Source organism: Catharus ustulatus, chromosome 3, assembly GCF_009819885.2.
Source record: "Catharus ustulatus isolate bCatUst1 chromosome 3, bCatUst1.pri.v2, whole genome shotgun sequence".
NCBI classification, from domain to species: domain Eukaryota; kingdom Metazoa; phylum Chordata; class Aves; order Passeriformes; family Turdidae; genus Catharus; species Catharus ustulatus.
This window is the reverse complement of record NC_046223.1, coordinates 2754165-2779983: the sequence shown is the minus strand read 5'-3', so window position 1 is coordinate 2779983 and position 25819 is coordinate 2754165. Positions and strand designations below refer to the sequence as shown.

General features: G+C 47.5%; 1 protein-coding gene across 3 annotated transcripts in view; it reads left to right on the top strand.

The window, feature by feature from the left end:
- Window positions 1–20245, top strand: part of BCL11A (BAF chromatin remodeling complex subunit BCL11A) — a 70553-nt gene extending 50308 nt beyond the window's left edge. The window contains exons 3-4 of one of the 3 annotated variants that reach the window (XM_033055281.1): window positions 10736–12463; window positions 19953–20245. In XM_033055281.1, coding sequence (XP_032911172.1) covers window positions 10736–12463; window positions 19953–20044 — 1820 coding nt within the window. In that variant the 3' untranslated portion in view covers window positions 20045–20245. Of the gene's footprint in view, window positions 1–10735; window positions 12744–19952 lie in introns of all 3 variants that reach the window. The other 2 variants (XM_033055280.1, XM_033055279.1) reach the window with 2 other exon arrangements.
- The last annotated feature ends 5574 nt before the right edge of the window (window positions 20246–25819 follow it).

Sequence of the window (25819 nt, the reverse complement as noted above, 5' to 3'; positions counted from 1 at the left end):
GTTGGATATTTAAAATGTCATCAGAAAGAGATGATTACATATTCCAGAAAGCAAGGCACTGTATAATCAGATGAACTGAATTCAGTTAAATGTAGTGTGGTACTAACCTGTCCTTCAAAGCTGAATTCTGCAGCCACGACTGAAACAACAGCTTTCTGCATTATTGTAAGGAAACGGATCTTAACCTTGGAACGGCGCATGTTATTGGGGTCGGGTAATACTCGGCGAGAGGAGACCTTGCAAGCCTGGAAATTGAATCAGCCCTACTGACATAAAAGAGGGAGGTGGGGTTTGGGGGTTTTTTTGGTGCTCTTTTTTTATTTTTATGTTTTTTGGAGGGGGGAGGGCTGGTTTTGTTGCATTTCATCTGCAAATCTATAAATAAGGAAACCCACTCTTTATCTGCCTTTGTGGGAGTTCCAGCTCCTAAGCTCGGAGAGCCAAATTTCCTCATGCCCTTTTTGCATTCCTTGACTTGATGTATGTGTGGTAAATACTCTCTGTGCCCCGAGAATGCAATAAAGCTGTAGCAATTCTTGCAAGTCTTACATCCTTCCAAACTCCAGATATTCGGAGTATTATATCATTTTCAACTTCAAGGATATCTCAACGATGGAGAGGAGATAGGATAAACCGGAAAAGACCGGACAACTTTACGACACCTTTTGGTCCTATTTGCAAAGCAGAGAGGGAAAAAAATATATATAATTTATCGATTCTACTAATACTTGCTTGTGCAAGTTATGAAACTAAATGTTGTAGGATCTGGTTCAGCACTTGCTGTGCTTGCAGCTCCATGGTGACATTGAACTTGCTCAGGGACAGAATAAACCTTTGCCTTCCTGGCAGATGATTTGCAGGCAGAGGTGTCGTTTGGGGGGACCTGCAGTTCCCCTGACCCGCTTTGTCAGGATGGTTTGCTGCTGGCTAAATATCATTCATTTGAAAGTGAGAGGAAAGCGAGCCAAAGGAGAAGGCTGAGAAAGAGGAGAATCTGAAGAGGATCTGTTTTGGGAAGGAGATGGTGGAATAAAGCTTCCAAGGAGTTCCTCAGCCTCTGGCTTGGTTGAGGGCTGGGGATTTTCAGCTCTGCTGACGCTCTTCCCAAGGCATGGGTAGGAACTGGGTGGGTGGGCTGGGACTGATGAGAAGGGCCGGGAGGGGCTCTCAGGGACCACCATATCTCTTCAAGGTGATGGTTTAAATGCATGTGGCTTTACAGAGCAAAATAGAGACACTAGGATGAGAAAAATCTGCAAGAATAAAGCAAGACGATTGGTGAGGAGGGGACTTGATGGCCCAACCATGCTCTGGCAGCAGTGGGAAGCTACCCAGCCCCACTTTTTCCCTGGGATAAGGCTCAGCCATTTGGAAGCCATCACTTAGTCTCTCCAGGAGTGCCCCGTGTGGCAGAGCCGCTGCAGCCTCCAGCAAGGTCCTGCAGCACTAATCAGGTCAGCAGGCATTAGCACTCTTCCCAGGAAAGCAGTGTCCTGGCTCTGGTGTGGGAGTCTGTGTGTAAGAGAAACTGAGTGCACGATGTGCACCACGGAGCAGCATCCACGACTCACCCTCACCGGTGCTGTGTGCCGGCTGCACGACTGAGCGGTGCCAAAACCTAGATACAAACAGGGAGAAAAACCCCCTGCCCCACGCCAGTGGGGGTGACCCACTGTTAGTACCAATAGTAGGGATGTTGTGCTAGAGCATCTCCTTCCTCTCCTCTGCAAGAAACTTCCTGAAATGTGCTCTGCCTTTCCTTCAGATGCCGCCAGCCAGGGAGAAGACGGTAGAAAGGGGAACAATTCATCACGTAGGTGTATGAGTGAATGAAATGATTTGGAAGCTCTTTGTAGCTGTATAATTACAACACTGCATTTAAAAAGTGAATTATTGACTTGATTGTCCCCAGCAGCCACTGGGTAAATGCATAATTATGGACTGTTGGAGCCAGGTACCGTTTGCTGGATAATCAGGTGAGGCCATGGAAAGGCTTTGATGCTTTTTTTGTGGCAGGGCTTAGGTGAGGCTTAGTCCTTGGTGGGTCCAGGTGGACCTTCTGGCAGGGGACACACCTGGTGCCAGGTAAGTCCAGAGGAGCGGATTTAGTAGGTGCCCACTCCAGTGATGCCACTCCTGTTTAAACCTTTTACAATCCCTGTGCCTGTGCTTGGAAGAGGCAGTCAGGGACAGGCATGTAAGGAATATTGTATGTCACAGAAACACAGAATGGTTTGTGTTGAAGAGACCTTAAAGACTATCCAGTTCCAGCCCCTCTGCCATGGCAGAATCACTTTCCACTAGACCAGCTTGCTCAATGCCCATCTACCTGGCCTTGTACACTGCCAGGAATGGCATTGGGATGTTGGTTACTTCACTAAGGATGTTTTTAGAGATGTGTGATGATATCAGTGGAGAGTTCCTCTTGCAGGGCTGAAAGAGTTCATTCACCCTTTAGGTCCCAGCACTGGTGTTTATAGAGACTGGAGCTGCTTTCCTCGTGGTGCTGAGATCTGTATTGCCTCTCTTTCTCCACCCCATATTGTCAATGTATAGGCTGCATGTGTGCACGTGATCAAGTCGTCTTTGCTTGAGGGCTTTCTTCTAAAACTCCCTCAAAGCTGAATTTCAAGCACAGCATTGTTTTCCCATGACAGGTTTCTTCTGTTCCTCGCTAATCAAGGCGCGACAGATTTCCACCCCCCTTAGGTTTTAAAAAAGCACAAAATCAGTCGCAGGCTGATACCTTACTTGCCAAGTTGGAGCTCAAAGCAGGTTTTCTTGGTGGCCAAATCATCACTGCCTTGAAAACGGTGACAGACGCTGAGGTCAGGCCATGGGACCCCAGCACCCCATCGAGGCTCTGACAAACCATGTGTTTTGTTGCTTGTTGCTAATGAAGTATTTTTTTGAGGTGGGAATCTAAGTGTGTGGACTTTGGTTCTACTTAGAAGAATGAGTAATGTTGAGGTTACAACCAAATTGGTTACCCATGAAATACCCATTTCTTCTCCAGACAGGAGCTGGTCTCCCTGGTCCCACCCCTTCCCACCCTCTTTCCTCAAAAAACTTCTGCTTTGTGGAAACTTGAGCAGTGCTGTAAAACCCAAGGAAAGTTTGGAGTCTTGGAGTTCCTTATTCCAGTCTAAATCTTTGACTGGCAAAGCAATGCCAGCTGCTGTTTCATTATTGCTGGGTTTCTTTTTTTGAAGTTTGAGGAGTCATGGTGTTGATGCTTTGGCCTGGTTCTTCCTTAAAGAGGGTTTTTAAAAGAAGGTGTAATGAAAAAATGGTGTTACTCATGCTCAGTTTGGAAAGTGTTTTCCCAGTGTTATTTATATGATTTCAGGAAGTCTGAATTTGAAGGCAGAATAATTGTTTTCAGGAATATAAATATCAATATTGATATACCAATCTCAGTATTGAATATCAATTTCAGGAATACCTTTTATCAGTGAGTTACAGGAAGGAAAATCTGGTAAAGGTGGCAGGTGGGAGAGTCCTGCAAAGCAAAATTTCTTCTACATTTTTTGACATTTTTATGACTAAGCTGGTCCCAAGACTCTCCACCAGGCCTTTGCATAAACAACGTGGACTCGATTTGCAGCATCTTATTTTCAAAGGCAGAACAGCCATGGTATTTCCTGTTTTACAAGCAATACTGTGTCACTTCCTTCAGATTTTTGGGGATATTTTCCTTTTTCAGTGTTTCTTAATCTGGTTCCTCTCATGATAAAGAGAAAAGGTTAGAGAGGAAGTACCCTGTTGTACACAAATGCAGCTACTGCTGTTATTTAGTATTATTTCAGTTATTATGAGAGCAGCAGTGACAGTGCTGATGCTCCCAGTGCCAACAGCTACTTAGGACCGGTTAATGACCAGGTTAATCAGGACCAGGTTAATCACGAGCCTTTTGCAATCCAGAGGATCAGGAGGAGGAATTAATGCAAGAGGGAAAAAATATGTTTGGACAGTTAGAGTTTCCCTTGTGAGCTGATGCTACCAGGAAAAGGTGAGTCATGCCAAAGCAGCTCTTCCTTTACTAAGGGAGAAGTGGCTGCTGCAAGAATGGAGCAGGACACGCTTGTCTCCCAGCCCTGAGACGCTTCCTGTGTCCCAACTGTTTCACTTCACTAGTTTGCAGTTGAAAGGAATTTCAACAGTATGGATTTCCAAAAGAGAGAGAGAGAGGAGGGAAAAAAAAAAAAAAGGAGATATTTGACAAGCCAGATGGAGAACTGAATCAAGTACAAGTGGTAACAATTAACTCAATTTTTTTCCTTCCCCCCTTTAAATACCACAACAACTCCGAATTTATCAGTCCAAAAATCAAGCAGTCAGTTGACATTAAAGCTGAATAAAGAAGTTCCTGGTTTTGGCTCAGGCTGTTTCTCCTATGATTGTTTGGTTGTGAGCAGAAGAGAGGGGAATGCTTTAACTTCTGTCCTTGCTGTTTTGTACAGGAAGGTGTTTATGTGTCCTGTAGGTGCAGGTAGCCTGGTAAAGATTCCTTGGGTTTGCTTGTGGTGTCTTGGGAAGGTGAGGGAGAGCACAGGAGCAAAGCCACCAAGGCCTGTGGGGCTGGTTTGTGGAGGGATGCTGCTGAGAGCAGGGGCTGGGCCGTCCAGGCAGCAAGGGCCACATCCAGGTCTGCTCAGAGATTTCTCTGGCACAGGGATTTCTCTGAGGGAGCAAATCTGCAGCTGTGAATGAAATCCTTGCGCACACCATTGGCACGTGTGCAGCCACTGCTTACGCTGCTGGTTTGTTTGGGAAAACACTGGGAAAACTGGGGTGCCTCTAATGCTCCGTGTTTGTGTGCAGCTCGTGCGGTGCTCTGGGGCAAAACACACCTTGTGTTTAACACCCTGCTCCTTGAGCAGGGGCTCCTTCCCCAAACAGCATCCCGTGCCATGGGCCTGGTTAGGTGCACCCAGAGGATGCTGCGTGTGCTGTGTCCAGCGAGCAGCTTTCCTGGATCCAGCCCTGACTTTTGAGAAACTAAGGAAGCTCTTCCAAAGCACATTGGCACACGCATGCTGATTATTCCATTACTCACTTGGCAATGCCTGAACTTGCATGCCTAGCTCCAGAAAGGCTTTTTAAATTTTTTTTTTTCTTCCCTCCCAGCAGTGGCATCTAGCTGACAGCTTCTCCTCCCAGCTGGTCTTCTCCCCAGCATCTTGTCTGGCTTTGCTGCTGGTGGCTGTGGAGATGACTGTGGCTCTTGCTCAGAGCCAGCTCTATTGTGCCTGGAGGGGTTGGCTTGCTCCGACTCGGACTCGGAGTGCGCCGCGTGTATCTGTGAGCACAGTGCAGAAGTGCCAGCTTTTCCTTAATATAAAAAAAGCCCCTTAATGCTGAAAGCAGCCATCTCTTCATATTTTACTGAGTAATTGTGCCAACTGCCCTTAAAGGCACTCAAATGCCAATATCCATCCCGCTCATTTGTTAACATTTTGCAGATCAGAAGCTAAATCTGTCACTCGTGTGTCACTGGTTAAGTCACTTCTTCTGGGGGCATGGCAGGCAAGAGCTGTTCTGTTGCTTTTTTTTTTTAAAGCAGGAGGAGCCAATAACTTGAGAAACACTGGACATTTGTGCTGTAGTGAAATGCTGTGCCTCATCACTGGTCTTTTGCCATCCGGGATGCAGAGAAGGAATAAAATTGTAATGGGTTGAGTGAGGCCAGTCAGGTGTCATCTTGGCCCCAGGTTTGTATTTGGGTCGTGGTATCCCCATGTAATTCTCCTACAGGAGTAATTTCCAGAGTAGGAGGAAAATGAGCAGTAAAATTGACTGGGAGGAAAAATGTACACACAAAAATGCGAATGGTAATTGGAAGCTATTTGTAAAGAGTTGATGAGCTGTCCAGGAAGGAGAGGGCAACTTTGGCCCCAGTCCAAATCCCACTTCACTCGCTTCAGTGGTGAGATGAGAACAGCAATTAGATATAAAAAAATCAATATATGACAATTAAAAAAACGGAAAATGGATAGCAATCAATCGCAGTGAGAAACCATGGCGGGTAGAGAATGGATCAGGAGAGCTGGAGATGCTGAGGAAAACTTGTGCCTGGCACCAATGGGGAGAGGAGGAGAGAGAGAGAGCTGCTCAGGATTCTGGAGAAGAAGGAAGGGATAAATGAAAGAAACAATAAGGTAGAAATTTTTAATAAATATTTCTGTTGTAGACCTGGAGAAGCAGCCGTGTTATGTTCCTGTATCATAGGTGGGTGATGATTTATTTTCTAGCTTATTGGTAGCCAGGGAGGGTTTTATATGAGCAGAGAGAAAAAATATTTCACCTTCGATGGAGAGAACTATTTAAAAATAAAAAGGCCCTGAAAAGTTGCACCCAAGGAACCCTGAAGAGTTGACATGCTGCTTATAAAAAAAGCTTATGAACTGGAAAAATGCTGTCAAGAGCTGGCCAGGGTAATGTGGGAGAGTTGGCAACACTTTGCTTATCTCTTCTGGGCAAAATAACGGTAGAACCAACACAAGATTCAATTGATAAAGAATTAAAGTGTAGAAATATAATTCATGCCACTCAGCCTAGATTTATGGAATATGGATCTTGTCAAATAAACCTGATTTCATTCTTCTAGATGACAGCTTTGGTTGATAAATGTAGATGAAATAGACTGCACAGCACTGAGACATTGCATATGGGTGGTACTGCTAGCACAGGTGATGCAGAGCTGGCCAACAGATTTGGGGATGTGGGGCTTTAGCTGGAGAGCTCGGCAGGTGCTGGTGGGGGCCTCAGTGGTGCTTAGTGCTTTGCTGGTGATTTGGAAATTAATATACAATTCTGATTTAAAAATTAATATACTGTGGGCAAAGCAAAGGTGGGTGCAGAGCAAGAGGGTCAGGGTAATGGGGTGGTCTGGAAAGATTGTCAGGAAGGATGTGCTGAGAAGACATCAGGTCCAGAGTGGAATTGGGGCTGTGCTGGCAGAGCTGGATGCAGTACCCTGGAAGGCATCAGTTCTGTAGGAAGCTGAGAGGAAAATCAGGTCCTTCCCAGCATGACACCAGGGTGAGAAGGGCCAGGCTGGTCCTTGAGTAATGGGAGGAGTGGCTTCAGGATGGAAAAATAGCTGGATTTTGAAGTGTGCCTCAGTTTCACAAAGAACACCTTGGTGTGTGTGAGTAACCCACTGTGTATCAAGAACTTTTCAGTGTTTAAACCTCAAAATATAAAGAGAACAGGTAGAGCTTGGAGCTGGAGAAGTTGTGGATCCCAGTACCCGTCAGTGAGTGCGGTTGGCTGTGGGAACTGACTGTGGTGGTGAGCAATGGGTGCTCTCCCTGTCTGCTGAGCTGGTTTGAATAGATTTCACTGGGATTTTGTGCTTTGCAGGGCTGGAGGGGGTTGTGCTTTACTGGAAGACACTGTGTTGGTCAGAGAGGGTGAGAGCTGGGGGTCCCTTTCAGCCCTCAAATTCCTGAACTGAGAAGTAGCCAAGGATGTGAGCTCTAGCCCTGCTGCTGGTGGCCAAGGAGGGCTGGTTCAGGAGTGACTCCTGACTCTTGGAAATCAGCCAAAAGCCCCAGTGGCATCACAGTGGAAGACATTGTCCTGGTGGATGGTGAGGCACAAAGAGCCCTATGGGACCGTCTCCAGCTCTGTCTTTGGCCAGCACCAGATTCTGCATCTCCCTGTTGTGAGACCCATCTCTCTTGTCCATGGTCGTGCCCAGATGAATTAGCTGTGAAGGCTGTGGACACAGGAGCTGGCCCACACTGTAAGGACACATCAGTGCATACGGCCTTTGGGTCTGACTCTTGAGGGGACCCAAACAGTGTCCCAAAAAAAACGTGGTGTGGTGGGATGGTAGCAAGAGAGGATGAGTCCCTTTCAAACCCAGGAATTGCCGTGGCAGTCGAAGGACCCATCCTGTTGCTGTGGATTAGTGCCATAATTTTTGCAGTTTGGCAAGGCTGCATCAGACTGGAACGTATCTCTAGGTGGTGATATGGTCAGTCAATAGCCTTCATAATTAATCAAGCACTAATAGACAAATTAGAAATCATGTCTCTTCAGAGCAGGAGGTGGAGACAAATGGCTGGTGGATTTTAACTGTTTCGCTCCTTTGTTTTATTGCCTGGTTTTATGTTGCTCCCTTAAATGGTGGGGTGCTTAGGGAAGTTTTGTACATAAACATGATTTTAAATGTAAATTATTATCTCGATTACCAAACACGGACAGTGAATTGAAAACTTGTTTTTCAGGCAAGCACATGAAGAATAATCTTACATTTTACACTCCACTAAGTCAATGTAGCCCTAATTTTGCCACGCAGGAAATCAATTCCAGTCTTTATAACAGTCGAAGATGTTATGAACAAAGTAATTTTGCAAATTATGGCAAGTAACACATTTATTGATGACTGTAGCTTAGGAATTTAGAATTTGTGAGCACTGTAATATAATAAGGCCGCACTGGCAGGAGCTGAGTGAAATACAGATTATACGGTGAAACTGTAATGCATCATTTGCTATTAGTGGACTGGTAATAATTACCAGTTTCAAAGCAGCTTTTTCCATGTAATCTTTAGTCTCAGTCGTAACAGCCCTTCTCATTGACATTATGATTACACGAGCTGCCCTTATGATCTAGAATATCTAGTTGATGGGAATACTAAAATGTGGTAGCAAACGCTCGATGTTGTATCCTCATTATAAGATAAAATGCTATTTTCTCTGACCTGATCTATAAGGTAGAGAGGCGAAGTAGTTTGGTTGTTAGCTCCTACCATGGTGTTAAAAACTTCCACTTCATTATGATAAAGCAAGATATTATTTTTTTTCCCCCCAAGCTCACAAATGAGCATAGGAATGTGAAAGTCCAATTGAATTTCCCTCTAATTTCAGCAGATTTAAGTATTTATCTGTGCTCACATGCCTGACACATCCTAAACACAACAGTGCATTTTATTCCAACACAGGCTTCAGGATGAAACATTAAATATTATTCCACGGGCTTTTAAAGTGATTAAAGTGTTAAATGCCTGCTGTAGATGATTGAGGCTCTTTGCTTGCCTGATTCAGCTTCTCAGGCCAAACGTAGAATAGCGGCAGAGCCGGGAGGCAGGGAGGGAAGCTGGGATGGAGCAGTACAGCCACAGTGCTGGATCTCATAGGATCACAGAATGGTTTGGGTTGGAAGGGACCTTAAAGGTGCCTGGTTCTGTCCTGTATCCCCAGATCACTGAGGAGGAAAATGCCCACATTTTCCTTCCCTCCTCCCCTGTGAGATGGGAAACAAGATGGGCACAGATAAAGCAGTGTTCCCTTTTCTAATTCTCCTTATTTGGTTTTTTAAATTTTCGTTTTCTTTGTATTAGGCAAATAGGGGAAACCTAATGAGGGCAACTCTCAGTGCAGCCTGTTTACCCAAGAGAGATGCCTAAGGAGCAGATTCCTTGGGAATAAATGTTGGGTCAGGGCAGAAGTATGTGGTTAGTGCCAGTACCACCCCAAGAGCTGATGCCCTTGGAGGGCTCCTGGCTTATCTCTCAGCAAACGTCAACGTTATTTTTATTTGTTAAAATATCACTAAACAACAGCTCTGTGAGAACAGCTGAACAAGGCTGGAAATGAATTTATACCCTTCTCTTAGCTCCAGCTTCGGTTCACCAGCATTTAGCAAAAAGCATCCATATGGGAGTGGAAGTGAATTATTTGCAAAATCCCAGTAATCAGTAAAGGCACCCTCACCTTCACCATATCTCACACCACTGTTCCCTCGCAGGCAGCCCTCAAAAAGTTATTCATCCCCCTTGTTTTGCCATATATTAGAAGGGGCTGCTTTCTGCTGTCATTATTAGCCGGCTTTTTGTTTAGTTATTTATTAGTTGGTTGCTCTTTTATAATGTCCATGTTATCTCCAAAAATAAATTATCATGAAATAGAGTTAGCTCACTACTTGCCAAAGTGGCATTTACCATCCTCAGCTTCTTTTCAGCGCGAGAGAAATAATGCAGCTCCGGCAGGGCGCTCGGCCAGGCCTCCTGGCCACCCTCCAGCTCTTTCCCTGGCGGAGCTGCCGCTCTCTCTGTCTTCCCCTTTCCCTGTCCCGTGATAGATTTTTTTCCCCCCTTCCCTTTTTCTTTTACTGTTTATTTTTATTTTTATTTCTTTCCTTGCCGCAGAGGTGGATCTCTCTGCTAAGGAGCCGAAGTTAATTCTTAATTTTGTAGACGTTGTTAATCTCAAAATAAGGAGGAGACTAAAAATGTGTTGATGCCCAGCTTGCTGGCAGTTGTGATGCTTTGAACTGATCTGTGTGGAGTGCTTTTCAGAAGGGGATTTCTTTATTTGATATTTATTTATCTATTTATATACTTATTTATGTGTTTATTTACCAACACTCTAAATGCCTGCAGCCTCCTACAGCATAAAGTCTGCTGAGTCGGAGCTGGCGTTGGTTGACTTTTACATTTCTTAGCTTGTTTCATGCTATGGTTACCCAGCATGGTCCAGTTTTGAACCTGGAGCTGGGCATGGTGGGAGGAGGTGGATGTGCTTGGTGTGGGTTTGGATCTCCCTGCTGTGCCCCTCACCTCTTGCTGTTCATGTCCCCTGCCTGTCCCTCAGCTGGGATGTTCCTTCCCCAGCTCCCAGCTGAGCGTCCCAGAGGAGGAGAGGAGGTTAGGCGGGGAGGCGAGCGCTCACCCGCCGCTAGACGGCCGGAGATTGACGCTGCTTGTTGTGTTATTTTGCAGGTAAAGATGAGCCCAGCAGCTACACGTGTACGACTTGTAAACAGCCTTTCAACAGCGCCTGGTTCCTCTTGCAGCACGCACAGAACACGCACGGCTTACGGATCTACCTAGAAAGCGAGCACGGCAGCCCCCTGACGCCACGGGTTGGTATCCCAACAGGACTAGGTGCAGAGTGCCCTTCCCAGCCACCTCTCCACGGGATTCACATTGCAGACAATAACCCTTTTAACCTGCTCAGAATACCCGGCTCGGTCTCGAGGGAGGCGTCGGGGCTGGGAGAAGGGCGTTTCCCACCCACGCCGCCCCTCTTTAGCCCTCCCCCGAGGCACCATTTGGATCCGCATCGCATTGAGCGCCTGGGTGCGGAAGAAATGGCTCTGGCCACCCATCACCCTAGTGCCTTTGACAGGGTGCTGCGACTGAACCCCATGGCGATGGAGCCCCCCGCTATGGATTTCTCCCGGAGGCTGCGGGAGCTGGCCGGCAACACCTCCAGCCCACCCTTGTCCCCGAGCCGGCCCAGCCCTATGCAAAGGTTGCTGCAGCCCTTCCAGCCCGGCAGCAAGCCCCCGTTCCTGGCCACGCCGCCCCTTCCTCCTCTGCAGTCCGCTCCTCCTCCCTCCCAGCCCCCCATGAAGTCCAAGTCCTGCGAGTTCTGCGGGAAGACCTTCAAGTTTCAGAGCAACCTGGTGGTCCACCGCCGGAGCCACACGGGGGAGAAGCCCTACAAGTGCAACCTCTGTGACCACGCCTGCACGCAGGCCAGCAAGCTGAAGCGCCACATGAAGACCCACATGCACAAGTCCTCCCCCATGACAGTGAAGTCGGATGACGGGCTCTCCACCGCCAGCTCCCCTGAGCCAGGCACCAGCGACCTGGTGGGCAGTGCCAGCAGCGCCCTCAAGTCTGTGGTGGCCAAGTTCAAGAGCGAGAATGACCCCAACATGATCCCTGAGAATGGGGATGAGGAAGAGGAGGAGGAGGAGGAGGAAGAGGAGGAGGAGGAGGAGGAAGAGGAGGAGGACTTGAACGAGAGCGACAGGCCGGACTATGGCTTCGGGATGAGCCTGGAGGCGGCCCGTCACCACGAGAACAACTCGCGGGCTGGCGAGGAGGGCCGGGCGATGCCGGACGTCATGCAGGGCATGGTCTTGAGCTCCATGCAGCACTTCAGCGAGGCCTTCCACCAGGTCCTGGGGGAGAAACACAAGCGGGGCCACCTCCCCGAGCCCGAGGTGCACAGGGACACTTGCGACGAAGACTCGGTGGCCGGCGAGTCCGACCGCATTGACGAGGGGGCCGTCAACGGCCGGGGCTGCTCCCCGGGGGAGTCTGCCTCGGGAGGCCTGTCCAAAAAGCTGCTGCTGGGTAGCCCCAGCTCCCTGAGCCCCTTCTCCAAACGCATCAAGCTGGAGAAGGAGTTCGACCTGCCGGCCGCCGCCATGCCCAACACCGAGAACGTTTACTCCCAGTGGCTGGCGGGCTACGCTGCCTCCCGGCAGCTGAAGGACCCCTTCCTCAGCTTCGGCGACTCCCGACAATCGCCCTTCGCCTCCTCCTCCGAGCACTCCTCGGAGAACGGCAGCCTGCGCTTCTCCACGCCGCCGGGCGAGCTGGACGGAGGGATCTCAGGCCGCAGCGGCACGGGAAGCGGAGGGAGCACCCCCCATATTAGTGGCCCGGGCCCTGGCAGGCCCAGCTCAAAAGAGGGCAGACGCAGCGACACTTGTGAGTACTGTGGGAAGGTCTTCAAGAACTGTAGTAATCTCACCGTCCACAGACGGAGCCACACGGGCGAGAGGCCGTATAAGTGTGAGCTTTGCAACTACGCCTGCGCCCAGAGTAGCAAGCTCACCCGGCACATGAAAACACACGGGCAGGTGGGAAAGGACGTTTACAAATGCGAGATTTGTAAGATGCCTTTTAGCGTGTACAGTACCCTGGAGAAACACATGAAAAAATGGCACAGTGATCGAGTCTTGAATAACGAGATAAAAACTGAATAGAGGTATATTCGTACCCCCGCACCCCCACCCCCCATCCACCCCCGTCCCTAACCCATCCCGCATCCCCGTAGAGGTTTTCTAGTCCCTTGTGATGGAAGTCATGGAAGCTAAGGATATTTGGAAAGTGCTTGTCACCAGCACACCCTGTTTATTTTCTTTTTGTTCTCACCGTTTGAATGCATGATCTGTATCGGGGCAATACTATTGCATTTTACGCAAACTTTGAGCCTTTCTCTTGTGCAATAATTTACATGTTGTGTATGTTGGGGTTTTTTTTTTTTGGGTTGTTTTTTTATTTTGGTTGGTTTTATTTTTTATTTCCTTTTTTTTTTTTTTTTTAATCTTTGGATTAGACAGCATGTATGGTATGTTATGGCTGTTTTTAAATTGTCCCTGATTAGTTGCTGAGCAAACACGTCGCTGTTTCCAATTCCGTTCGGGAAAAAAAAAAAAAAAAAGGAAAAGGAAAAAAAAAAAAGAGGAAAAAAGAGGAGAGGAGGAGGAGTTTAAAAAAAAAAACAGAAAGAAAAAAAAGTGAAACAAAACCAAACCCGAGAGCAAACAAAACCGACCATGCTGCATACATCCTGTAATACATATCATGTACAGTTTTGTTTCGTGACGTGCAAAGGAAAACTCGCTGTGGGTGACCCTCTGCGGACAGGAGCGATAGCACCGAAGAAGCGTTGTGTTAGCCTAGATCGCTGTCTTAAACCAATAAACCCGCGATTGGAGCCAGAGTTCCCCTTGGGAACATTAAAAAAGGCCTTTAATTGGGAATAACCGACCGCCACCAGTCAGGAAGAGGTAGATTTCTCTTAGAGTTTGATTTCAAACACACCCACCCACACACACGCGCGCACACACACACTAATAATAATAATAATAATAATAATAATGATAATAATAATAATAATGATAAATAATCCGAGTGCCTTGGATCTGTCGCGGCCGATGCCGATGGCTCCTTTCTGCTCGTCCTCCGTGCGCAGCTCGTCGCCACCTCGGCCGCGCCGGGAGCCACCCCGTGCCCCTCACAGCGCCGGCCACCTAGGAGCGAAGAGGGAAGAGGAAACTAAGGAAGAGAAAAGACATGATCCGCTCAGTCCTAGTTAAGCATCATTCTCCTCTGCCTTTTATTATTATTATTATTAATTATTACTATTATTTTTTTTTAAACTGATCATACCAATCTAAAAAAACCTGCTTGGCTCGTGAAGAGAGCTTAAAACGAGATGTAGAACCTTCCCCCCACTCCACCCACCCCATCCCAAACTTTTATTCCTCCTCCCCATCGATGATTAAATAGAACGTGAAATGCGCAGAGGCCCTTCAACACCATTAAACACACAATAAAGGAAATCCGTTTTATGAAGATATTTACTTTTAATAATATCTTTTATTGATTCAGGCACCAAAACAAATAAATCCGGAGCCACTTGGTTGTCAAGCTGACAATCAAATGATAAACTTTAAGACCTCGTGTATACCGTATAAAAAATAAAATAAAGACTGGCAATAATATTTTACCGAGTGTAACAGATAGAGGAGCAAAAAAATAAATAAATTGTGATTTATTAGCACAATGTGGTACTGTTTGCCATTTAAAACTAGAACAGGTGTATAAGCTAATATCGACACAGTGGTGATTAACTATGAACTCTTAAGACTTGCCTTTAATGTCATGCTTTGGAAGAAGTAACAGAAAATTAAAAAAAAAAAAAGAGGAAAAAAAGCAAAAGAGTAGCAGTATCTGTCTGTGCTCCCTAAAAGTTGTCCTTTTTTTTTTTTTTCCCATCCTCTGTGTGCTATTTGTGTTGACGTGGAAGAGGATTCCTTGTTTTATTCCTAAGCTAGCGCCTGCCCCGGTTGGTGTTCAAATAGCACTTGACTCTGCCTGTGATGTCTGTATCTTTTCTTTAATCAAAGGTACAGAGGTTGAGTATAAAATAAGACTGCTCAGATAGGACAATTAAGTGCACTGTACAATTTTCCCAGTTTACAGGTCTATACTTTAAGGGAAAAGTTGCAAGAATGCTGAAAACAAAAAAAAAAAAAAAAAAAAAAAATTCAACACACATTGATGAGCATAAAAAAAAAAAAACAAACCCACAAAAACCCCACAAACTTTGCCAGCCATTTACTTGACTAATGAGCTTATCTTCTCGGACGCGACATTACAGCGCTGTGAATGGAAACAGACTCTACACTCACATAAAATGAATGATTGCTTTCACTCCTACAGTGCAAGGATTTTTTTTTTTTTTGTACAAAAAAAAGGATTTAAAAAAAAAACAAACACCACAAAACCTTTTTTTAAATATAAATGTTAAGAAAATTTTTTTAAGGAAGAAAAAGAAAAAAAAAAACCACAACACTTCATTATGTTTAGGGGGAAACTGTATTTTAGGGTTCATTGTCTTGGTGGTGTACAAGACTTGTTACTCATTTTAAAATGGTAGTGGAAATTCTATGCCTTGGATATACACAGCTCTTCAGGTTGTATAAAAACATGCATTGGGGAAAGGTTTTAAGATTATATAGTACTTAAATATAGGAAAATGCACACTCATGTTGATTCCTATGCTAAAACACATTTATGGTCTCTTTTTTCTGTATTTCTAGAATGGTATTTGAATTAAATGTTCATCTAGTGTAGGCACTATAGTATTTATATTGAAGCTTGTATTTTTAACTGTTGCTTGTTCTCTCAAAAGGTATCGATGTACCTTTTTTGGTAGTGGAAAAAAAAAAAAACCACAGGCTGCCACAGTATATTTTTTTAATTTGGCAGGATAATATAGTGCAAATTATTTGTATGTTTCAAAAAAAAGAAAAAAGACAAAAAGACAAAAAAGGTGTGACATTGTACAGATCCGAGGCCATATAATGGCCCTTTGGGGGAAACCTGTTCCGATGTCACGCTGCTGGCCGTCACAGAGGGGTGTACATATCTTTTTTCGTTCTTTTTTCCTGCTGCCATACTGTATGCAGTACTGCAAGCTAATAACGTTGGTTTGTTATGTAGTGTGCTTTATGTCCCTTTCCTTCTATCACCCGACATTCCAGCATCTTAACTTCATATGCAGTAAAAGAAAGAAAGAAAAGAATGAAAAGAAAGAAAGAAAGAAAGAAAAAAAAAAGCTAAAAAAAAAGGAAAAAAAAAAAAAGAAAAGAAAAAACCGTTTTGCAGTTTTTTTCATTGCCAAAAACTAAATGGTGCTTTATATTTAGATTGGAAAGAATTTCATATGCAAAGCATATTAAAGAGAAAGCCCGCTTGAGTCAATACTTTTTTGTAAATGGCAATGCAGAATATTTTGTTATTGGCCTTTTCTATTCCTGTAATGAAAGCTGTTTGTCGTAACTTGAAATTTTATCTTTTACTATGGGAGTCACTATTTATTATTGCTTATGTGCTCTGTTCAAAACAGAGGCACTTAATTTGATCTTTTATTTTTCTTTGGGGTTTTTTTTGGGGGGGGAATTTTTTTAAAACTTTTTTTTAATTTTTTTTTTTTTTTATTATTTGGATGACCAAAGGTCATTACAACCTGGCTTTTTATTGTATTTGTTTCTGGTCTTTGTTAAGTTCTATTGGAAAAACCACTGTCTGTGTTTTTTTGGCAGTTGTCTGCATTATCCTGTTCATACACCCATTTTGTCCCTTTATTGAAAAAATAAAAAAAAAACCTTAAAGTACACAGTGTCAGCTTCTGGTGTCCTCATTTGACACACGCTGTAGGTGGCTTCCAGCAGCAGGCTGCAGGGGCGTTTTGGGGGGCCCCCTCCAGTCCCCAGGGCCTTAAATCAGACCCCTCTGCCCAGGAAGAGGATTTTTGGGCTAAGGAAGTTCACTTTCCGGCCAGTGGAAGGTGTTTGCAGTCTGGACCTATAGCTTTGGGATTTTTCCCCCCCTCTAGATCAGGAGCGAGCTGTGACCCCCGCACCGTGATAGCCTGCGGCACCCCCGGCCTTCCCTGGGTCTGCAGCAGGGATTTCCCTCCCCGTTTGGCAGAAGAGGTGAGCACACCCATCAGCTCTGCAGCCCCCCGGGGCTCCCCCATCCATCCATCCCCAGCTGCTTTTGGGGACGGGGGTGAAATCAGCCACTGGCACACGTGGGCGCGTGGGCAGCGACTGATTTCTCTCGGGGGGCCGAGGTGTCCCCGCCGCGGTCTGGGATCGCACTGACCCCAGCCCAAAGCTCCCAGCCCAAAGCTCCCAGCCCTGCTCCCTGCTTTTCTCCCTGGGCTTTGATTTATTTTTTTTTTTTTTTTTTTTGGTGGGAATTGCAGGTTTCTGTGCATTGTGTCTAAAATCCGGAGTTCAGGTCCCCCCTGCCCCCTCCCTTAGGGGTCTGTATATGTTGTCAGTTTGACAAATACTGCATGTTGCAGCATCTCTTTACTTTATTAAAGCACATACCGCTGTGATATTGTCTCTTGCTGTTCCTAGTGTAATGGATTTAATACTTTATTTTTTTCTTTTCCTTTTTTTTGATTTCTGTAAAACCTTCCAGTTGTTCTGTCGTCTTCTTGTGATGGCATCATTTGTTGCCCTGTATTTTGCCCGGCACCTTCTGAAGGGGAGGTTTGGAATTTTAAAAAAAGACAGGAATACCTAGCTAAAGAAAAAAAAAATCTTCCTTTTCTAAGAGGGATTTGAAAAGAATGTAGTAAAGTTCCATTTTAATCCTGGAAGAGGAGGGATGAAGATTTTGTTGTCTGGGCTAGTGGGATGAGAGTGCAGGAGGGCTGGAAAGGTGCCAGCAGTGCCCCCTGAGCTGCGCTCCTGTTCAGCAGACTGGTGCCCACTGGCTGGAGCTGGAGTTGTGCCAGAGAGATCCTTAGCACAGTGTAGGGTGGGCAGAGTCCTGCCCCTGCATGGGGAGCTCGAGGTGACAGGCATGGGCACATGTTCCCTGGAGGGCCAGTGTCCACAGGGATGTGCTTTGCAGCTGCCTTGATGACACGTCTTTTGATCCTGTGCCACAAAATACCTGTACAGAATCTGGGTCTCTCCCTCCCTGTCCCTGTTCTTATTGCTGGTTGTTGTGAGACCACGGTGGAGATGTTTTCTTGAGGACTGTGCCTGGCTGTCCTTCAGAGCAGGCACTGCACACTGGGTCCATCCTATGGTGGTCGTCGTCCCGCTGCCTTTCCCTATATTGTGTTTTGCTTACAAAATGATTATATATAAAAGCACATAGGCATCTGCATATATCCATATACAGGCATCACTAGGCAGACCTGTGCTGCTACAAGATTAACCAGCGGAAAGCAAGCGATTGACTTCTTTATTAAGTGGCACAGCGATGCGTGTGATTCACAGGTTTCCCAAAGCTGAATTCTCCAGGTTTCCCAGAGATGAAGGAGCCCAGCGGGCGCTGCGTGGCACACAGGGCAGGTGGTTTGGAGGAAGGAGCTGCAGGAGAAGCAGCTCCTGCTGTAGGAGGAGTTGTCTGAACACCGGCTGGCGAGGGCGTAGCTGGCGAGTGCTGTCACCCCGACACCAAAGCAGATGTTCGTGAATGTTGTTCTGCCAGGGGCAATGAGTTAATGGTGTGCTGAACCCACTGAAGTTTGGTGGGTTGGGGCATGGATGTCCCAGGCCCCAGTGTGTGCTCTCGAGCTGCTTTGGTATCCCATGACCTGTACTCCACAGAAACTTCCCTGTTTCTGTGTAAAAAGATGTCTCTAGGAATAAGTGATATTTGGGTAACAGTGTCTCTATTGTTAAAATCTCCAGCCCTGTCAACTTTCTAGGAGGAATGTGGGTTTATGGCATATACCCTTTAGTGTCTAATCTCCCCCAAATTGAATGATGAATGTAATCAGGGCGCTGAAACAGTATCCAGAATTTAGACTACAGATGTTTCATATTTATTATGTTTCCAAGGGCTGAGATAATACAGGAATAAGCGATACCATGTCTTTGCTTGACATTCAGGAGGCTGTGGCGTATCTGATGAGACACAGTTTTGGGATTTATCTAAGTGCAGAGTTTGTGCCCAACAGAAAAGAGATACCAGCTGCTCTTTTAGATCCCTCCCTCTCTTTTTTCCTCCAATAAAGGTTGAAACCAACTTTTGGCGGATGCATGGACAAATTGTAGTATTGACTAGGAAAGAGTGATACTGCCTGGAGGGCTCTTTGCCAGAGCTGCTGAAGAGATGCTGCTCCTCGAGCCCAGATGCTTGGCTGCTGGTTTCCAACGAGCCACAGGGATGCAGGAGGGACAGGAGGTGTGGGGGAACCCCAAGGTTTTGTGCCCCTCAGCAGGACTTAAGCTTTGCAGTGGTGGTGTGCTAGTGGCTGGGATGGCTGTGCTGCTCTTGGCTGCCTTGGAAGTCTCAGCCAGCTTTAACCTTAGCCTGGAAACTGCTGGGCTCAGACAGCAGCAGCAACAAGCCCTCCCTGGAGGGAAATCGGGCACGGTGCTCTTGACTTCAGAGGAGACACTCCAGTAAACACCCACTGAAGACCTGGCCTAGGAAGGAGCTGGTTACTAAGCCCTGATGGCAGCTCACATGTAGTAGCCCTTTTACCACTCTTTTAAGTATGAAGTAAATTCCATAGAAACCAGCTCCCCTTTGGGCTGCCAAGGTGGATTTCGAGGAGTGTGTTGATGATGTGCCAGCCCTGCCACCAGTGTAGCCCTTAGCCTGTCGTGTGGGTGATGGAGCAGGAGCTGGGAGCTGGGAATGGTTGCTTTCCAGTGCCCCATCCCATGCTGCTGCAGTCAATGGCTTTGCTGGGCATGGGCTGGGGCTGTGCAGCTTGAGCTTTGCTGCTGCAGCGTGCGCTTCCATGCCGTGCCATATCCACTGTGCCGGGAGTTGGGAAAAGCCCTCAGTGAGCCACCTGCCATGTGCTGTGTTAACAGTTCCATGGCTTTAGGAGGGCCTTCAGCACCTGGGGGAAGCCCATGAGGGTTTGGGAAGGAGTAGGAGATTTGCAACACAGGCTGGCTTGGTCCTTGCCCAGTAAAGTCCAGAGGTTTTTCCTTCCTGTGGTTCCTGCGTGGTGCCGAGGATGCCGGATGCGGGAGTGTGGCCTGAGAGAGGAAGGGCTCCATCCTGCCGTGTCCCTTTGTGGCAGCTGGGTGTCCTAGTTGTTAGAGACAGAAAGAAAAGTAGGATAAGGGAAAGACTCACACCGTGGGCCATGTCACACCTGTTCTCTCCTCTGTCCCCATGCTCTCTGTAGGTTCGACGTATCCCCCCAGCTGGCGCAGCGCCCAGGGAGCCCCGGATGTCTGGCAGTTTTCGGATGGAAGTTCCAGAGCACTTAAATTCTGAAAGGAGGTGAAGCTGGGGCGAGCGGCCGGCGGCGTCTCGGCGTCCGGAGGTGGCCTCTGTCCTGCTGGCTCGCCGCGTTCCCAGGAGAGCCTGAGGAGTCCCCCGCCCACAGCAGCGCTCCCGGGGCTCCTCCTGCCTGCAAGACTATCGTATTTATATTTTGTAATAGAGTACGACACTTCTTTGGGGTTGGTTTTTCGGTTTTTTGGGGTTTTTGTTTGGTTTTTTTTTGGTCATTGGTTTCTTTTTTTCATTTTCTAAAAACAAACAAACGAAAAAAAAAAACCCACCCACCAAGGTCAAGGGCTTAATGATGGCTTCGACTGGCTCCTTTCCCCATGGAAAAGACTGTCTTGCTCTTGTGGACAACCCGGCCTGTTGGTTATCCCTGCAACGTGCCATTCCTCGGGAGGCACATGTGATGTGATGAATTAAAAATAAAGCAAAACACAGTGTAGGTCTGTGGGTGGGTGGGAAATTGCCATAATAAATGTTGGAGCTTTAGGTTTTGTTTGCTCTGTCTTTAATTTTTAATGCTAACAAGGGCCAGACGGCTGGTGTGACTTTGTGTTGCTGCAGGAAAAGCAAGTGCTGGGTTTTCACCGGGGATGGTGTTGGCACAAAGGGCAGCCTGGCCCCGGTGGACAGACCTTTCCTGCAGAGCTAGGCCAGGAGCTGGGCTTAGTGCTGAGCCCCCTCTGGCCTTTGGTGATGCTGAAAGGGGGGGTCTCCCAGCTCTCCTGCATCGTCCCTGATGAATGCCAGCTGTCGTGTTGCATTTCTGCTGTTAAGCTCTGTGCTTTTGGGGCTGCTGGGATCCCTGACGTCCACTCATGTCTGTGTGAGGAGAAATGAGGCCAGTGCAGGTTTTGGGAGGGGTGATGGTTGTGCTGTGGAGATGCTGTCAGACCAGGGGATGCAGAGCCCTGCCCTGAGCTGGGGGAGCTGCTGCCAGGTTGTTGTCCCGGTGTTTCCCAGACTTTGCACCAGGGACTTGCCAGCGACGCTCGTCCCTTGCTGGGCTCTGAGCACCCACCCAAGGAGTCTCCTGGTTGGGGGCCCAGAAGATGGGTTATGTGTGAGCTTTGTGCCGTCTCTGATGGGATTTATAGGCTGTGGCTGCTCATGCCTGTGCTGACGGGTGGGAATGGACCTTATTTGGTGAAAGAAGCCAGCTGGGTAGCGACTGGAGTGGCTGTGTCAGGCTGGGGATCAGCAGGATGGAGCCAAGCCATGGGGAAAGGGACAGTGGATTTATTGGCTTTGTGTATTAACTTCAATCTCACTTCTGTTTTATTCATCTCCTTGCTTGCAATCTGAGTGAGACCCTCACTTGGGGTGACTCTCCTGGTGAAACAGCTGTAGGGAAAACGATGTTGCCTTTTCTGTGAGCGGTGGTTGCTCTTTTGTTGTGTAAAACCCCAGGCTGTGGTTTTCTCCTGGTGGCCTGGGCACAGCACAAGCACAGACACTTTGGTACCTTAAAATTTGGCTGAGGTGGGCAGCAGGAGCATCCCCAAGTTGTGCCACACTGGGAGCCTGGAGGACTTGGTGCACTGGGACACAAAGCTATTGCTGCTTCTTCCAAGGTGATTTGGTCCTTGAGGGCAAACCACCCAAAATTTGGGTGAGTCTATGCACAGCCTCAGCTTTTTTACCATTAGGGGATGTTTTTAAAGGTTCTTCCTAACCCAGCCTGTGCTGCCACCCTTGTGTCTGCTCCTAAGGGGTTTTTGAGCCTTGGAAGGGTGAATCCTGTTGGATTAAGTACCGGATTGATTGTGAGTGCACCAGTGGTGGAGAGTGAGACACCTGCTCCTGCCCTGGGGATCTCTGCTCCAGGCAGCTGTGTCAGACCAGGGCTAATGGAGTTATTTACTGCAAATGGGGTTGCTCTGCTCATTTCTCTAGACTGCAAGTCAGGACTCACCTGGTCCATTCCTACAGCAGCCTGGCCCAGGGCAGCTGGGAAGCTGCTTTGTAAGGGGTTCCAGAGTGCTGGCTCCTTCTGGGGGTGTCTGGCCCTTGCTTTGTGTGAGCACAGGTCAAACTCAGCTCATGGATGTCTTCTGGGGTAGCTGGTTTTGCTTTTGCTGCTCTGCCTGGTGGAACAAGAGTGGTGGGATCTGCTTTCTCTGGCTGTGGCTTGTCTCTCCTTCAGCAGGCAGTCTGGGGGCAAGGGCTTCTCCCAGGAAAAGCCGGAAAGAACAAAGTGGGGATGGCTGAATGTGTTCTGCCAAGCACAGAAGTGATACCTGAAGTGCTGAAGATGTAGTCAGATAGTCTTTAAAATGTCTATTTTTTAATACAGGTGTTAAACTCTCCCCCAACTCTTAGGACTTTGAAACATCTTCAGAATTCGTGTTGCCTTAAAGTTGCCAACAGGTGCAATGTCTGTGCTGAGAGCCCCTTGTAAGCCATGGGGCTCCTCTCCCTGGCTGCCAGCCCTGCTCCTGCTCCTGCTCCAGACTCTGCTGTGGCTCTTGCAGAGCACCAGGACAGCCTCAGCACAGGGTCTGGTGGAGATTCCAAAGGGTTTCCACTGCCCTGGGTGACCTGAGGGGGCTGTCTGCTTTGATTAAGGGTGTCATTAGGGTCCTCTTTTTGTCTGACCAGGGCTTGGCTGAGTCCCCTTGCTGTGTCTGTGCTTGGGATCACCAGCAGCTTAATGAGTTTCTGCCAATTAACAAGAGCCCAAGGTTTCCTGTGAGGGGAGGGATGGGAACCTGTTAGCCTCAGAGCTGGAGGTTGCTGGTGCAAAGAGGGGCAATATTCCCAGGGGTTTTGTACTTTAGTATATTCTCCAGATGTTGGTCTACACATCCAAATTGGAAATAAGGTATGGTTGGCCTTTATTTAAAAAAAACAAAGCTCCTAAAGTTTTGGGGTTCTTAATAAAGAAAAGATAAATGTTCTTGCCAATCCCAGGGGTTGAGATGAACAAGATTCCTGGGAATCACCTGGCTTAACTTTGAGGTTTTGGGTTTAAAAGTCCAAGTCTGCTTTCAGATCTGACTATGCTGTGTTTGATTTCTAAGCACACTTTTCCTGACACTAAAATGCAGCAAAGGTCAAGCCTCTTGTGTAGTCTAGCTTAAATTTTGCTTTCAAAATAATGTATGTTTTGGATTCATGATGCATTTGGGCTGGGGACTTTTATGAGATGTAAGACCTCTCCCCAGAAGGGATCTGAAAACAGATTTTGTGAGTGAATTTCCAAGCAAAACTGCCAAACTCCTTGTGTTTTTTTTTTTTCAACCCCAGCTTTGTGCTGGGCCCCACTAAGTGTGGGACAAGCAGCATCACTGTGTTGGGTGACAACACATCTGTGGGCCCTGGGGGAAGGTGGAGGCAAGCTCCATCCTCCTTGGGCTGCATCTTTAGCCTTTACTTTGGGTTTGCATCTCTTTTCCTGTGTGTGTCTGAGCTGTCTGGATGCTGGTGAGGCCTGGGGTGAGCCTTTACCTGTGGATTTTTGGCAGTGAGGAGGGGGAGGACCTGCTGAGCATCCATGCTGTTTCAGGGCTCCCTGCTCTGCTTTGGTGTTTCACTTGAGCTCACTGAAAAGTCTTACTGAGGACTGAGCTGAACCCCCGTCCCCTCAAAAATGAGACTGCTGCCTCATTTCCTTTTTTTCTTACTCTCTGCTTCTCCTCACACTCAGTTTTCCCATTTCAGGCATCATCATTCAATTGTGTGTTGTATCTGCTGCAAGTCAAACACTGTTGCTCCTCCATCCCAATTCTCTCCCCCCGCAAAAAATCATCCTCTTAGCATTCATTTTCTGCAGGGGTCCAAATAATCAATTATTCCCAAGGCAGGATGGAGTTGCAGGGGGCAGAACAACAACAAAACAAAACCCCTAAACCCCAAATATGGCCCTTACTCCTTAATCTCACTGGATAGGGTTACACATCTGGTAGAGGCTTGCTCGTTGTTGCCATTACTTTTATTGCATCTTTAGCAGTGATGAAGTTCAGATGGCAGAACCAGTGGGCCCCAATTTAATTTTGCCTGGCCTCCCATAATGAGCACGATGCGATTCCTGGGAATGCCGGCTCGGGCAGGCAGAACCCCACGGTGAGGGCGGGAGGAGGGGGAAAATCTGGGACTGGGGATGGCAACAGGTGGGTGGAGGTGCCTGTGCTGTGTGAGCATCACATTCTGCACTGAGGGGGATGGATGGGCAGGTGGTTTCTCCTGTCAAAACCCAGATGAGGTGGATCCCCACCTTTTTTTTTTTTGGTGGCCGCGACGCTTCCCGAGGTCGCTCCAGCCCTGATGGCTCTTCCCTGGCGATGTCCATGATTTCCAGTGGTGATGTACAGAAGCTCCCACCTCTCCCCCAATGTCTGCATGTGTCTAAGGGCTATACAGGACTCGTTCACGGGCCTCCCGTCGGTGGGATATGTGCATGCAAAATGAAGGTTGTATTTGGCTTCTCATACTTGGATCTATATTCCATATTGTGTTGACCAAGAAAAACACCTCAGCCCCTGTGCTGAAGAATGTGATGGACTGATGACTTTCAGAAACGTACTGTAAATCAAGGAGGCTAATAAATACTTGCTATTAATAAAACAGGGCTACTGCCTTTCAAGTTATTTTCACGTTTTGCAACATCCTAATTTAAATGGCACGAAGAAGGTGGTGCCTTTGGAGCTCTCCTCCTCCCCCAGCACGGCATAGCTCAGCTTAACCCCCCCAAAGGTTTGGGCAGGAGTTTTTCCTCAGTGGGGAGGTTTAGATGGAGCAGCCCAACCCCACAGAGCTGATGAGGGGTTGACCCCAGTGGCAGGGTCCCTTTGGCAGAGGGTGGCTGGGTCATCCCTGGGGTCTGGCAGATGATCCCCAGAGCTTGCCAAGCCCAGCGCATCAAAGAGCCCGCAGCCAAAAGCTCCAGCACCTGCACCAGCTCAGGCTAAACCTTTAATGGTTCCCAGTTGTGAGCGCAGCCGCTCCAGGTGGTGAGTGCACAGGCAGAGCATCCACAGGCTGCTTAACCCTTTCCAGTTTCTCTGGATCTCTGCACGAGTGGTTGGGTGAAGGTGGGGCTGGCCAGGGGCCTCCTGTGACTGGCACCAGCAGGCAGCAGAAAAAGGGGCTTTGAGTTTGCTCATAGTGCCCACAGGGGTGCCAGATCACTCTTTATATAGTGCCCTTGGAAACCTGGGACACTCTGGGCAGGGAGGGAGCAGGGGATGGAGCCTTAAATAAACCTTTTTTCTCTTTGAGTGTCTGTCCTTTCCCTGACCTCCTCCTGCAGCTCTACATCAGCGGGCAGAGCCCAGTGGCTGTGACACTTCTGTCCCCCTTCCCTGTGGGAGGAGAGTGTCCTCTGGCAGCCCTTGCTCCATGGCTTGTGTCCATGAAACCCCCACTGATGGGCCTGAACTGTCATCCCCAAAACCCCCCTGCACCCCTAATTCCACTGTGGATAAAACTTATTTTTTATGTTCTCCTTCCAACAGACCTTTTCCCTTCTCCCTGCCTGGCATGCTCCCCTGGGCTTTGGCTTTTTCATTTGGAGGCTTCAGGGAGGAACATCCCTCTGGGAGCTGCTCTGCACCTGGCTGCTCCAGTTGGCTTTTTTTGTTGTTGTTGCCTAAAATCCCCCTTTAGCTGTTTTTCTTACTTTTTTCCCCTCTTCCCCCGCTGAAGAGACAGCACCTTCTGCAGCTGTAGTGATTAAAGGGGAGGGGAAAAAAGAAAAAAAAAAAAAGCTTATTTCAAGCAGAGCCTGGCAATATAAAATAAGGTGTGGAGGTGATGAAT